Source organism: Myripristis murdjan, chromosome 23 (genome assembly GCF_902150065.1).
Source record: "Myripristis murdjan chromosome 23, fMyrMur1.1, whole genome shotgun sequence".
NCBI classification, from domain to species: Eukaryota; Metazoa; Chordata; class Actinopteri; order Holocentriformes; family Holocentridae; genus Myripristis; species Myripristis murdjan.
The window spans coordinates 24,539,905-24,553,180 of NC_044002.1; the positions used below are offsets into that span (position 1 = coordinate 24,539,905).

At 42.0% G+C, this 13,276-nt stretch overlaps 1 protein-coding gene across 2 annotated transcripts in view; it reads right to left on the bottom strand.

The window, feature by feature from the left end:
* Positions 1-1,364: 1,364 nt before the first annotated feature.
* Positions 1,365-13,276, bottom strand: part of etv6 (ETS variant transcription factor 6) — a 49,361-nt gene continuing 37,449 nt past the window's right edge. For both annotated transcript variants that reach the window (XM_030046148.1, XM_030046147.1), the window contains exons 4-8: positions 10,703-10,837; positions 6,351-6,953; positions 3,676-3,818; positions 2,595-2,695; positions 1,365-1,948 (exon numbers count right to left, since the gene is read on the bottom strand). In XM_030046148.1, coding sequence (XP_029902008.1) covers positions 1,846-1,948; positions 2,595-2,695; positions 3,676-3,818; positions 6,351-6,953; positions 10,703-10,837 — 1,085 coding nt within the window. In that variant the 3' untranslated portion in view covers positions 1,365-1,845. The remainder of the gene's footprint in view (positions 1,949-2,594; positions 2,696-3,675; positions 3,819-6,350; positions 6,954-10,702; positions 10,838-13,276) is intronic.

Here is a 13,276-nt window from a genome sequence, read left to right on the forward strand (position 1 = left end):
GCAAAGTTTGAATTGAAAAGCCAAATGATGACAGAGGCGGCGGCGCCTCGGATCCACTGATGAATCACTCCACGGGAAATTGACCGGGCTTGTAAAATCACACAGGACGCACACACTGTGGAAATGTGATGCACACACACACACACACACACACACACACACACACACACACACACACACACACACACACACACACACACACACACACACACAAAAAGCCAATCACAGCCACCGAGGTGTGACTGGGGAGGTGATGACACATAAATGACTTCTGGGTAACCTGACACTATAATTGTTGTATAAAATGATGCCGTCTGAAATGAAATTAAATGCCATAAGGCCCCGTCCCTGTGCTCGAGACGTCCTGCTCCCATCCGAATACACCGTCCTGTTTCTGAGAGACGGACCGAGCCACAGTTTTACCCTCAGACACCCAGAGCTGCATCAGAAGTCGGACTTCACTAAATACTCAAAATGTGCGACGCCTCCTCACATCTCAGTAGTTTATATTACACCTTATGTCTTTTTAAAATAATTAATCATTCAGTTGTTATTAATGGTGGTGCTGATGCTGTCATCTTCGGTGAAGTCTCTGGCTGTGGAGAGCCTCTGCTGCTCTTTTTCCGCCAAAAGTTGTCCAGTACTGCCATCATGTGGACATTTTCTGTATTTCAGCGTCATGACATGAAACAGAGATTTTCAAACTTTTTCATGCTCTGGCCCCCAAACTTCACTTCTGAAGTGACTTTCCCCTTTAGAGAGCCTCATATCAACACATATTTTAGTTTATGTTGAGTTTTAAATGCTTTGACGAGCATTTAAACACAAGAATTTTTCATTTTTATAATAATTTTAGAGGTTTTCCTTTTTCCCTTTTTTGCTAATTTTCTGGAAAATTTCCTCTCTCTCTTTTCTTTTTGTTTTATTAATTTCTTTTTTTTTTTTTGCTAATGCTCTGGTATTTTTTTCTGATTTGCTGAGGTGGGGTGTGTGCTGCTTTCCTGCTAATATTCTTTCTTTCTTTTTTTTTCTTTTTTTTTTTTTTTGGTAAGTGGATATTTGCCTTTCCCCCATGTTTTTGAAAGATATCAATTTAGTTTGCACAGGTGCTGAAGCGTTAAATTCTTTCCACATCACGCCCTCATACTTTTTATGAATCGGAGGAGTTTCTAGTGGATTAAATTACAGTCAAATTAAATTATTCCCCATTTGGTTGAGGACCCCTGGACGCCCCTCCAGGACCCCACTTTGAAAACCACTGACACCACACATTTTAAACTGGGAGGTAAATGGTGATAAAACAGCTCAGATGACTTCCTGTAGGAAACAGTTGTCATTCAGGCACGATGCACAACACGAGGGCGTACAAGTTGATCAAAAAGATTTATTCCACGGTGAAAACATTCCTGCCACACACCCCCGTCTAGGATTTTCACAAACAGCGGAATTCCATAATATAATGCATGTGGGGGGGGGAAAATCATCAAAAAAGTGACATAAGCACAAAGTGATTGGCTTCTGCAGTTCATCTGAGAAAGAAGACAGGAAAGGAACGCGTTACCAACGCCTCGACAGGGTTTCTATCTTTCAGCTCCGTCCGTCAGGAAATAAAAACGATCACTGCAGGGTTTTTTTTGTTTGTTTTTGTCAGGAAAATAATGTCTTGGCAGAGTCTTAAAGGCAATCAGGAGAGCTCAGGTGTGTCTTTCTGGTTTGGACTGAAGCGAGCGGACGGCGAGCGACCGCGCGCTCCCGGCTCAGAGCGATTGATTGTTCAAGCTGCTTCTGAAAGGCATCGGCGGCTGTAGGAGTTCGTCGCGGGCGGACTCGTTTTCCCAGAGTTCCTCAGCACTCCTCCTTGATGTAGATTTGTTCGTCTGTGTCGGACTCCAGGTGCTCCAGCCTGTCCGTCTGTCCGTTCATTATCTCGTCGGGAGTTTTCATGAACCTGGCGGACACCAAGCGAGCGGCGTTAGCAGGGCCGGACGATATCGACAAAATCAAACATCACGATATCTCTGACCAAATACCTCGATATCAATATTGTGACGATACTGCCGGAATAACAAGAGATTTTTACTAAACAATAACTAAACATAAACAGTAAAAAATCATTGGTGATGTGGATATGATAACCAAGCAGATAATATAACAGTTTTTTTTTTTTTTACTGAAATAGCCTTTAAAACCAAGTGTTGTTCAAAAAGGGTGAAATATCCCTTTAAAAAGAAAAATCCCTTCAGATCCCCCTAAACTGTTCGATGGTGCTCACTTCAGTCCGGTAATTTTGTTGTAATTTACTTTTGAACAACCCACTTTGCCCCATCTGCTTCTTCAGTTAATCATTGCCTACATTTCCCATAATGCCCTTCAGCAGCCCTCAGGGTTAGGGCTGTGGATTTATTGTTTTCATTACAAGCTGAGTGTATGTACATGTAAACAGCTGATAAGTGTCATCGTTTAGCTGCGGTTTATACTGACAACACAACCCTTAGTCTGACTAACAGCCAACAAAAGAGAAAAATACATAAATACATGTATATTAAAATTTTAAAAGGTGTTTTGTGGTGGATTACTCCTTTAACAGGGTTTACCTGAACAGGAGCCTCTGTCCCGGCTCTTTCCTGATGATGTTCAGTTTGTAGTAGTGTCTCAGTGCTCGCGACATTTTCTCGTACGTCATATTGGTCCTGTTCTGTAAGAGGGAAGACAGAAAACAAACAAAAGCAGCGTTAGTCGTAGTGATAATGTCATAATTTTTCTTTTCTTGTCTCTTGTCAGCTGTTCGGCAGCTCTGGAGCCAGTAGGGACTCAGAGTCTCGCTCAAGGATAGAAAAACAGCTCCCAAAATCTCACTTTTAGCACATAAACAAACACCAACAAAGACAATTATGACAACATAAAAAACAACAAGTCCCAGTTCCCATTTTTCTTCATGTAATTACAATTATTTATGAAAGTACTATCAGGTTATTACTTTCCTGGCGCAACGTTACTTTGCAAAAGTTTCCTCCAGATGCCAGCTGCCGGATCTACTTTCCAGGGATTGGCATTTCAGGTAGTTTCAAGACATTTTTTCATCCCCTTACTTTGCTTTCTTACTTCAAATGACGCCAAAGAAAGCCACTAAAGGTTCTCGAAAGGTTCCACACAGAACGTTTTGACGCCCCAGCAGTCTTTGCATGCGTCTCCCATTTGTACAATCTCAGCAACTTTACGTGCCCAACAGAAGTAAGAAGACAAGCTCTCACGTTACTACCATGTGTCGTGGAAAACGAGATTTTTTAAAGGATTATTATTTTTTTTTTACCATTTTAGGACCATTTGAAAACTGCAATCCCTAGGACTTTCCAATTCAAATGAGAGAATAACTAGAAAAGAGCCTCAAAAGATGGGAACCAGGACTTCCTGATGTTTTTTATATTGTCATAATCCTCTGTTTTGGTGTTGGTTTCTGTGCTAATTGGCTATGGAGGTGAATGGAGAGACGGTGTTGTTGATTAGCAACTAATGAGGAGATTTCACCTCCATGTGGACTCGCTGCAGGAGGGTTTCCAGTTTCGCCACAGTGCTGCCCCATTAAAAATCATTCATCAGTACAATAAAATCAAATGAACAGCCTGTGATGAACCCTTAGAGGAAGAGTTTTGTTTTGTTTTGTTTTGTTTTGTTTACCTTGTGGTTGCCCCAGAGCCTGGCCAGGCCGTTGGGGTCCATGATGCGGAAGACTTTGTTTTCTGGATCCTCCCAGCGGATGTAGTTCTCGTACCGGCTGTCTGACAGGAGCTGGTAGACGTAGTCCCACAGCAACCTGCAGTCTGGGAAACAGCGCCACCACATGGAAACAGTGAGTGACCTCGCTTTATCAAGACTGCACGGTTACAACAATCTTCCAAGGAGTTTCTGTCACCAAGATCCACCTGCGAACTTTGTACATGAGTGGTTCTGAACGCCAGTGGAAGGTTTTGAGGACTTTAGTACCCACAATTCATATGATGTTACTTCAGTGAACAGCACGCTCATGGTTATCAGTCCAGCTGGCAGACGTGGGACCAAGTCGTCATTTCATTTCAGGTCCTGCCGTTCAAGTCCCAAGTCCTAAACTTTGAGGTTCTAGTCCGAAAAGGTGTGCACACCCGACCCACACCTGGTTCCTGACAGGTCGGGGCGGGTTCGGACAAAAATTTAGAAAACATGTTCGGTCACATCTGTGCTATTTTAGTACTGTTCTGGGAAACTTCCTGTAGTGTTGGGGTTTACGTGGCAATGCTCAAGGCAACACGTAGGATATTTCAGTCTTAGCGATGGAGGACAAGCCAAATCTCGGACTCGGGTTGGTTTCGGACAAAAATATGCTTCTCAACCCAAACTGCAGTTTGTAACAAGTCATAATGTGCTGTTTACCAATCTAATTTAGCAATTAATTTTACTTCTACCTGCCGTTTATATGCAGATTACAGCATATGGTCCATTAGCACAGCCCATTTCTTACTGGTCTATCTACACTGTTAATCACCTTGGCTAGCAGGGCCTACTTTATGTCCAAGCAATTAACAATAACACTAATAACCATAATAATAGTAAAAATGATGATATTAATAGAAATGATACATATTTCTTGTATGGTGCTTTTTTTTTTGGCACTCAAAGACACGTCACCGAATGACACGACTAAAAAAATGGAGGCGTAAGTCTCCTACCTTATTTTTTCCACTTGGTCCTTTCACAACTGACTTCCCCATTTTCTCTCTCTGTTCACCACACACACACACACACACACACACACACGTCTGCTCTATACTCCCTAACACACATCTACGCACAAGTGCCCTTTTCCTCCCATCCTCCCTGTAGTTCCTGTACGTTCGGTCTGTAATGTTGTTAAGATCATTTATCAATAACAGATCGCTGACCGAGCGTTTGACAGCTGATTGCTGATGGATGTGATCAGATTTAGGTTGCCAGCCGATGAGCTGTGGGTCAGTGAGGATGTGGGATATGCAGAGCTGATTTGCTTCATTTTTAGTCTTTGGCTTCGGGTGAAGGTTGGCTATAAAGTCCTTCCAAGTCAAAAGGCTCAAGTCCAAGTGAAGTCACAAGTCATCGGTGTTAAAGTCAATGTCATCAAATCCACGACTTGAGTTCCAGTCAAATGTGAGTCATGTGACTCGGTCCACACACATGCCAGCCGGTCTGTGATGCTTCATACAAAAGGACAGCAAAGGGATGAGGTGGCAAAAGATCTCATGTTTGTGATTTCTGATTTTTTTGGACGGAGATTTGCCACCAGTGCCCGTTCCTGTCACGAACTTGGCTGGCGGCGACTGTGTGGGCCAACAAGAGCGAGCGCCACAGTCACAGGCTGACATCGTTTGGCAGCAGCTCTGAATGTTGTTTTTGATTGGTTTTCATGTTTGATTTCGCGGCGCACCTCGCCTGCAAATCAAATTAATATGCATCGCCCCTCAGCCTGCTGGGCCATCGGCTGCGGTCGTGATTCATTAGTTTCAAATTGGTGATGTCCAGCTAGCATCACTGCCAGCGTCCTCTCATTATCTGCATGATAAGCCACCAAGATCAAAAGAGTCTTTCCACACCAGAGTGTGGTGTTAGCCACGCCGACCCAACAACAGAAAATAACACAGGGTGGATCCACAGTATCTTAATCCAGTGGTTTTAACAGTGAGGTCTGTGGCCCTACAAGGGTCCTTGAGGAGGCATAGTTCAATTTAATTTAATTTAGTTTAATTTCACCATAATTTGTCAGTTTTCAAGTATGACACTGAAACAATTTAACGCTGTAAAACCTGTACAAATTCACTTGAGTTATTTCAAAAACATGTAGAATTAGCAAAAAACACAAAAGTACTGGCACATCAGTAAAAAAAAAATAGTTAGTGAAAACAACAAAACAAAAAACAACAACCAAAAAAAAAGAAAATTACCAAAAAGAGAAAGAAAGAAAAAGAAAATTAGTTCGCAAAATAGAAGAAAATAACTCTCCGAAAATTAGCAAAAACTACCAGAAATGAAATCCCTCAAAAAAGAAAATTAGCAAAAATATACCAGAAAATTTGCCAAAAAAGAAACACATTACAATGAATTACAATTATTTTTATAATTGCTCACATTATATATTTAAGTGTCAGATCAGTGCTGCTGGAGGAATCCCGTCGGGCAAAATCACCTCAAACGGGGGTCGGCAGCTTACTGAAAGTTAACTTGGGGTCCAGAACATGAAAATGTTTGAAAACCCTGGCCTTTTGCAGCCACATTTTGTGCTTTATGCTGATGTCACGGGTGTATTTTGAATAAAAATCAACTGTAACCATGCCAGTGCTAAACCTCACCTGCTATCCGTCCGATGGGCATCGTCTGCTCCTCTGGAGGAGAGACGGGCATGATGACGTGGTTCCTGTACAGCGCCTCCTCCTGCTGGAGCAGATGCTGCTGCTGCTGCTGCTGCTGGGCCAGAGCCAGCTGATGGTGGTGGTGGGCTTTCCCCTCGCGCCCGTTCTCAATCGGCGGCTGTGAAGGCTGCCCGCCACGGCTGTGCCTGAAGTCCCCGCCGGCTCCCCCGCCGCTTCGGCTCGGGCTCAGGAGCAGCGGGTGCATGATGGCACTGGGCATGAGCTGGATGACGCGAGGAGGGACGGCCTCCTGGCCTCCAGGGCTGCCCGGGCAGGGGGCTTCCCGGGGCGTGGTGCAGCGGCCGTTCGGGGCGGCCGGAGACACCGACAGAGGGTACATGTCCTCAGGCAGGTGGTGGTTGCTGTCGGGCAGTTGGGACGAGGCCTGCAGCGGGTCCTCGTTGGCGGGGCGGGGGTGGTTTGGTTCTGGAGGAGACCGTCGGGGCGCCGGGTGGTGCGGGGAACGAGAGCGGTGTCGCAGTTCGATGGTTGGAGGATGCTGGGGGATGGACTCTGTACCACGTGGGGCCCGCCGTACCGTTTCTGAGGGGACAAAACATGCAGGTTCCACTTTATTTAGAGCCATTAGTCACAGTTAGACTCTCAAAGGGCTTCACTGACCCACAGTTTAAAGTTGACAGTTTCAAGTTGAAAGAGTCACCTTTTTCACATTGAAATATCTATAGATAGGATATATCCTGATCTACATTATGAGTCTGACTGACTTCCAATGTTCTTGGACTTCCTGTTTAACCAGAGGGAGAAGGTTTTGGGGTTTATGCTTTCACTGGTGTTGCAGAATGTTTTGGTGAAATATGGAGCTCTCGGTGATAATATTCAATCAAGCTACCGCAGACGCTCAAAGACACTCTGCTCTATGCGGAAAAGAAATCCTGGGACCGAGGTTAATTTGGACCATTAACTAGCTGAACTTAAAGACCAATGACAGGACGGAGGGAGGTTCTTATTCGCTCTATACCTTTTTCCCCACAACTATCAAGGACCCTGTTCCAGGCTTTCTGCTCTGTGAGGAGGAGAAAGTTCAGGAACGAGGTTACCCTGAATGCCTGAATTTGGCGTTTCAATGATTCTGAGGACGTTTTGAGGCATTTTTGTGGGTCTCTCCTCTGGGCGCCTTGTGGCTCTCAAAGTAACGCTACCAGCCACCAGATCATGAAAGTCATAGCAACAATAACAAGCTGCCGGTGAGGTCGGGTGTTAGCCAGTCTACAGGTTAAAGGTAATGTTTTTTCCCCAGGAACTTTAAGATCGTGTCACATTTGACAGCTCGCAGTGTAAACGATGGCAACTGACACAACTCTGCTCACAACAGTTCAGTTGTTTTTTTACTTGAATTTTTACGATGGGTGGTGGCAGACTAAATGGTACGTTACCACCCCACCGGCACAACAGCTTTATGCAACGATCCAAAGTGCATGTTGCGCTGCGAGAGTACCTGACCTCGCAGTCAGAGACCGGAAAAGCCAGACGGTCGACTGCTCCGCCCACCTTTTTCCTTCCAGCAATAAAACTACATGAGGCTTATTTGTTTGAGCAACATATTTGAAGTGATGTCTGATCTCGGCAATGTTGCAACATGATCAATACTGTCATTCTGTATATCTTTTTAAAGAAGGATTTTTCAACATCTTCCATTCATTTGGAGCAGATTCAGATTCTTTTTACTATTAGAGGTGTAACAGTGCACAAAAATCACAGTTTGGTGCATACCTTGGTTTTGGGGGAAAAATGCAAAACATGAAATAGTTTTTCAATAATTATGGACCTTTGTACACATCAATACTTAATAAATTTTCTTAAATAATACAAAAATGCCTGTCAACATACTCTATACTGCAGTAAACTGCTACTAATAGTGAATTCTCAAATTAATAAGAGGTTCGGTATAGAATAGTAAATCGATTATCCATGGATTTGGGAAATGTTTGGGGCAAGATTAGGCTCTTTGCTGCCAATAATTAAATAATAAATATATGTAGATTTTTTTTTTTTTTTTTTTTTTTTTTTTTCAAATGAAGGGAAAATCCGAAATTCTGAGGGGAAGTCCTAAAATTTGCACAAAAACAAAACAAAACAAAACAGAAAATTAAGAGATTTTTTAAGAAATCTGACTACAAGAAAATTCTGTTTATGATTACGAAAATAATGTATTTAAATGTCAGATCAGTGATGCTGTCTTGTGTTCTAGCAAGAAATTAGTAAAAAGACACATAAATGACCAGGAAATGTGAAAGAAATTAAATGAGGCTGTGATCAGATGCTTTTTACAAACATTTAACCAGTTGAAATGTGAGAAAATTCACTTGATACTGATGCACCTTAACGCAAACCAAAACACCTGTTGATTTCAGGGTACCTGCGGGGCCAAATCACTTCACATGGGGGTCCAGCAGCTTAATGGAAGTCAGGTTAAAGGTTTGAGTTTGAAACCTCCTGCCCCTCGAGTGTGTCCCTCACTTTAGGCTCATACATGACCGCTGATACTTGTGATCCACATGACACACTCTCTAACGTCCACTACCCCGTGAGTCACAAATGCCGAAAATAAAACGATCTTTAAAAAAAAAAAAAAATGAGTGAAAAAGTGTGAACTTCCTCAACCGATGGGGAAGGAGGTGATGCACTGAAACACACTTCCTGGCCTCTAGGCAAAACTTTAACAGCCTCAAAGTAGCACTGATTTTTCTTCAAATCTCATTTTATTTCTGTTATTTACCTGTTATTTATCTTGCTGTGCAGAGATTTGTCCTCAATACCGGTAACTTATGCAGGGAGTTGGCTGGCTTTGTGGACTTACACCACACTGAAATGTCCACTAGGTGTCACTACAGTCCAATGGGAGAGGCTGGTCAGACTGATCTGATCCTTTATTATGTGCAGAGTTTATGTGTTGGTGTTGTGTGAGCTCGTGGTAAACTGACACTGAATTCGGACGTGGTGACGCTCTTCAAACACTTCACTCCTGAGTCTCAGTTCCTACTTTTGATTTGGACTGCTTCCTTCATCCACAGCCAACATTTTCTCACATTTCACACCAACAAACCGGCTCTCAAAACAAGGAAGACGGCAGTAACGAGGTTTTATCAGACAGCCAATCACTTCCCCAGCAATAAACCACAGTGGCAAATAAGCGCCTCCCGCCCCGCAGTTTGTTTAAGCACGGCGGCGCTTCCTTGTGGAACAGGTTTTACTGTAAACACACGGAAGTCGACGGCTCACCCCCCCTTTGATTCTTGCTGTGTCACATTTCTGCAGATCAGAGCCAGAGAAGGAGTTTCAGGTATTTCCCGGAGCGTCAAGGTTACTTCCTCAACGAGACAAGGAAGCTGGGTGAAACCAAGACTGATGCTAAAAGAGAGACACGACTTATCGCCGGCGCTGAAGCATTTTACCACCTGGAACGGCAAACGTACAAAAAGTCCTGCTCACACTTCCCTCGGACAGTCCCCTAAAGATATTTGTAGCTGGTTACAAGACGTCTCGAAGAGTTCAGGAACTGCAGCTGTCCCAAATCTGGAACCGTGTCCTGTTTGTGCCAGACATTTAACTAAACCCATTTTCAGCGCACTTTCAAGCTTCTGCACCAACATTTTAAATGCAACACCCATTCTTTTTACATCATGTATTTTACTTTCATGTTTGTTTGGATGTGTGCTTGTTGTCTGTCTTATTAATTGCACCGAAAGTGAAAAAATACACCGCCCAGTGAGCGCTGGGATGGGCTCCGGCACCCTTACGAGGATAAGCGGCTTGGAAAATGAATGATGAATGAGTGAACTTTGACGGAGCCAGGCTAACGATTCCCATAGACTTCAAGTCATTATGCTAAGCTAACGTGCAATGGAACTGAACCGCTGGACGTCCAGAGGTGGAAATGGCGTCCAACATCTGGTCTCAGAGTATTTTGCCCCAAACATTGAAGTATTCCTTTTATATTAATACTCTTGTTTTCTAACAGCCGTGATCCAGTTGATAATTTCTGTTTTAAATGTTTTTAAAGGTGCTTCCTGAAAGTAAACAGTACATGCAAGAGACAAAAAAAACAGTCAAAATAATAAACGTACAAAATATTAGGGACGTCTTTGTGATATTGTGCTCAACCCACATCTCAGTTAATCCGCCCCCCAGATTTTCCTCATCCTCGTCTCCTCTTTGGTGAGGTATTAAGGAAGCTCTACCTGGCTTCACCTCGTCCTTAAACTGAGTGACATCCGTAACATTTTGTCCGTCCCGTCCTCGTGTCTGTTTCCTCGCCCCTCGTCCACACTGACCTTCGAGCTTCAGGTGCTGCAGAGCGCTTTCCGGCAGCGAGTGGAAGGAGTTTCCGGGGAAGTAGGCCGCCGGGTAGGAGGCGTGCGGCTTCCTCTGCTTCAGGATGTGCTGCAGGAGCTCGTACAGGACGTCCCCTGCGGAGACACCAAGGTCAGAGGTCAGCGTCCGTCTCCCTGCAGCCTGCCACATTCATTTCATACATTTCTGCATCTATTCCAGCTCAGGCTTTATTTTCCATCTTATGTTACATTCATCATAATGTTCGATCCATGCTTTTACTTGATTTTATGCATTATTTTATTTTGTTTTATTTTATGCATTCTATATAGTTTAATTCAATATCCAAGAAAAAAACCTCAGAAATTCTGAGATTAAAGTCATACATTTACAAGAAAAAAAAACTCACAAATTTTTTGATAAAAAAAAAATCAAAAATTCTGTGATTATAAACTCACACATTTACAAGAAAAAAAACTTATCACAAAAAAAAAAATTATTACACTTTTTTTTTTTTTTTTGGTAAAGGACCCACATCACTTCACTTTGCTGATTCGGGATCTTAGTTCTGAAAAAAAAAAAGTATAAGAAAAACTTTATTCTAAACTTTAAACTTTATTTCTCGTCATTTGTGAGCGCAGAATCGCAATATCATCATCAGGATCTGGAGGCTGGCAGACACAAATGTCTGTGGACACGGTGACATAAATGTAGAATATACAAGAGCACAAAACCCCTCCATGTTAACAAGTTGCTTAATCTCATCCTCAATGTTCAAATCTTGTTTTTCAAGGTCAAAAATCTGCCAGTGGGATGAGATAATCCCACTTGTTTCCAGTGCAGTTGCAGGTTTCAGATTTATAAAATATCAATGTGTTGAAACGAGGCAGAATGAGGCAGATCAGCGACTAGGATCACGAAAATGACACTTGATTCAAGAAAATTCTGGAAACAAGTTGATTAGTGGTGGAATCAAGTGGGATTATCTCATCCCACTGGTGGATTTTGACCTTGTTTGAAATAAAAAAAAAAACAAGATTTGAACCCTGAAGATGAGCCTGCATGACTTGTTAACAGGGAGATTTTTTTGCAGTGTGTGTGGCCAGATATGAAATAATGCCCATAAATGTCCACATTTCCGTGTGAAGCGAGTGTTTTCATGTCAGCGCTCGCTCTGCTTCCTGTCAATCAGCTGACAGGAGGAAGTCTCCTTCAGGAAATAATCCCTAAAAAAAAAAAAAAAAAAAAAAAACCTGCACTGTCAGAGTCATGTAGTTTCATTTATCAAGGCTTTGTTTGCCAGGACAGAGTCTCATTTCAAACGAGGTTTTAATCTGAAAACAGGGAAAATTAGTAAAAAACAGCAACCTGCACCTCAAGTCATTAAAACACCTTCGATCCTATTTAATCTTAATGTAAAGGATTAAAATGCTCGACAGCATATTAGGCCCACTGTAGGGAGAGGGTGGCAATATTCTGAGAAAAAAACTTTTTTTTTCAAGATTCAGGATTACATTCATCAATTTTTGAGAAAAAAAATCTGGATATTTTCTTGGATTAAAGTGATAAATTTACAAGATATAAAACTCACAAATTTATGAGAAAAAAAGTAGAAAATTCTGAAAAAACTTGGATATTTTCTGAGATCATTTCAGTTTTTTGCTCAAAAATTTGTGAGTTTTTTTCTCATATATTCACAACTTTGATCTCAGTTTTTTCTCTCAAATTTGTGACTATAATCTCAGAATTTTAAAGGTTTATTTTTCCTAAATTTGTCAACTTTTTTCTCATAAATTTGAGTTTTTTTCCTCATAAATTTCTGAATTTAATCTAAAAATTTCTGTTTTTTTTTTTTTTTTTCAAATTTGTGACATTATACCTAATCTAAGAATTTTTCTTTTTTTTTTTTCTTTTTTTTTTTTTACCATTTCAATATCTGAGAATATCCAAGAAAACGTCTCTTTAAAGATCCAGTCTCTTCTTGCTTCATTGCTTCAAGGCTGAGGCTGATTGGGTTGTTGCTTTTTTATTTTTTATTTTTTTGTTTGTTTGTTTGTTTTATTTTTTGGGTCACTAATTGGTTTGTGTGTCGTAAAACATCTTCATTTGCTGAAAGCTACAGAAGGAAGAGGCTGCGCTTCTCCCTGTGGTCGTAACACTCGACCGTCACGTGGCCTCAGCAGGAAGTGTGTGTGTTTTGCTGTCACACACACAAGAAAAAGAAAAGAAAAAGAAAAGAAAAAGAAAAACCTCAACACCTTTATCAAGTGACCGACTGTGATAAACACTACATCAGACTCATTATCTCAGAAGTGTTTTTTTTTTTTCTTTTAAAGGCGCACCACACCAACAAGGAAATTATTCTCATAAAGGAAGTGATGATGCACACACACAAACACACACACACTCCTGCGCAGACACACCCCTTTCAGTTCTCACTTTCTCGTGGCACAGCAGCGAGTCACTGAGGGGAAAAGGCCTTCGTCCTGATGCTGTGGTGAAATAAAAGGCAGCGTGTGAATGTGTGTGTGAATACTCAGTGTCTGCACACACACACACACACACACACACACATT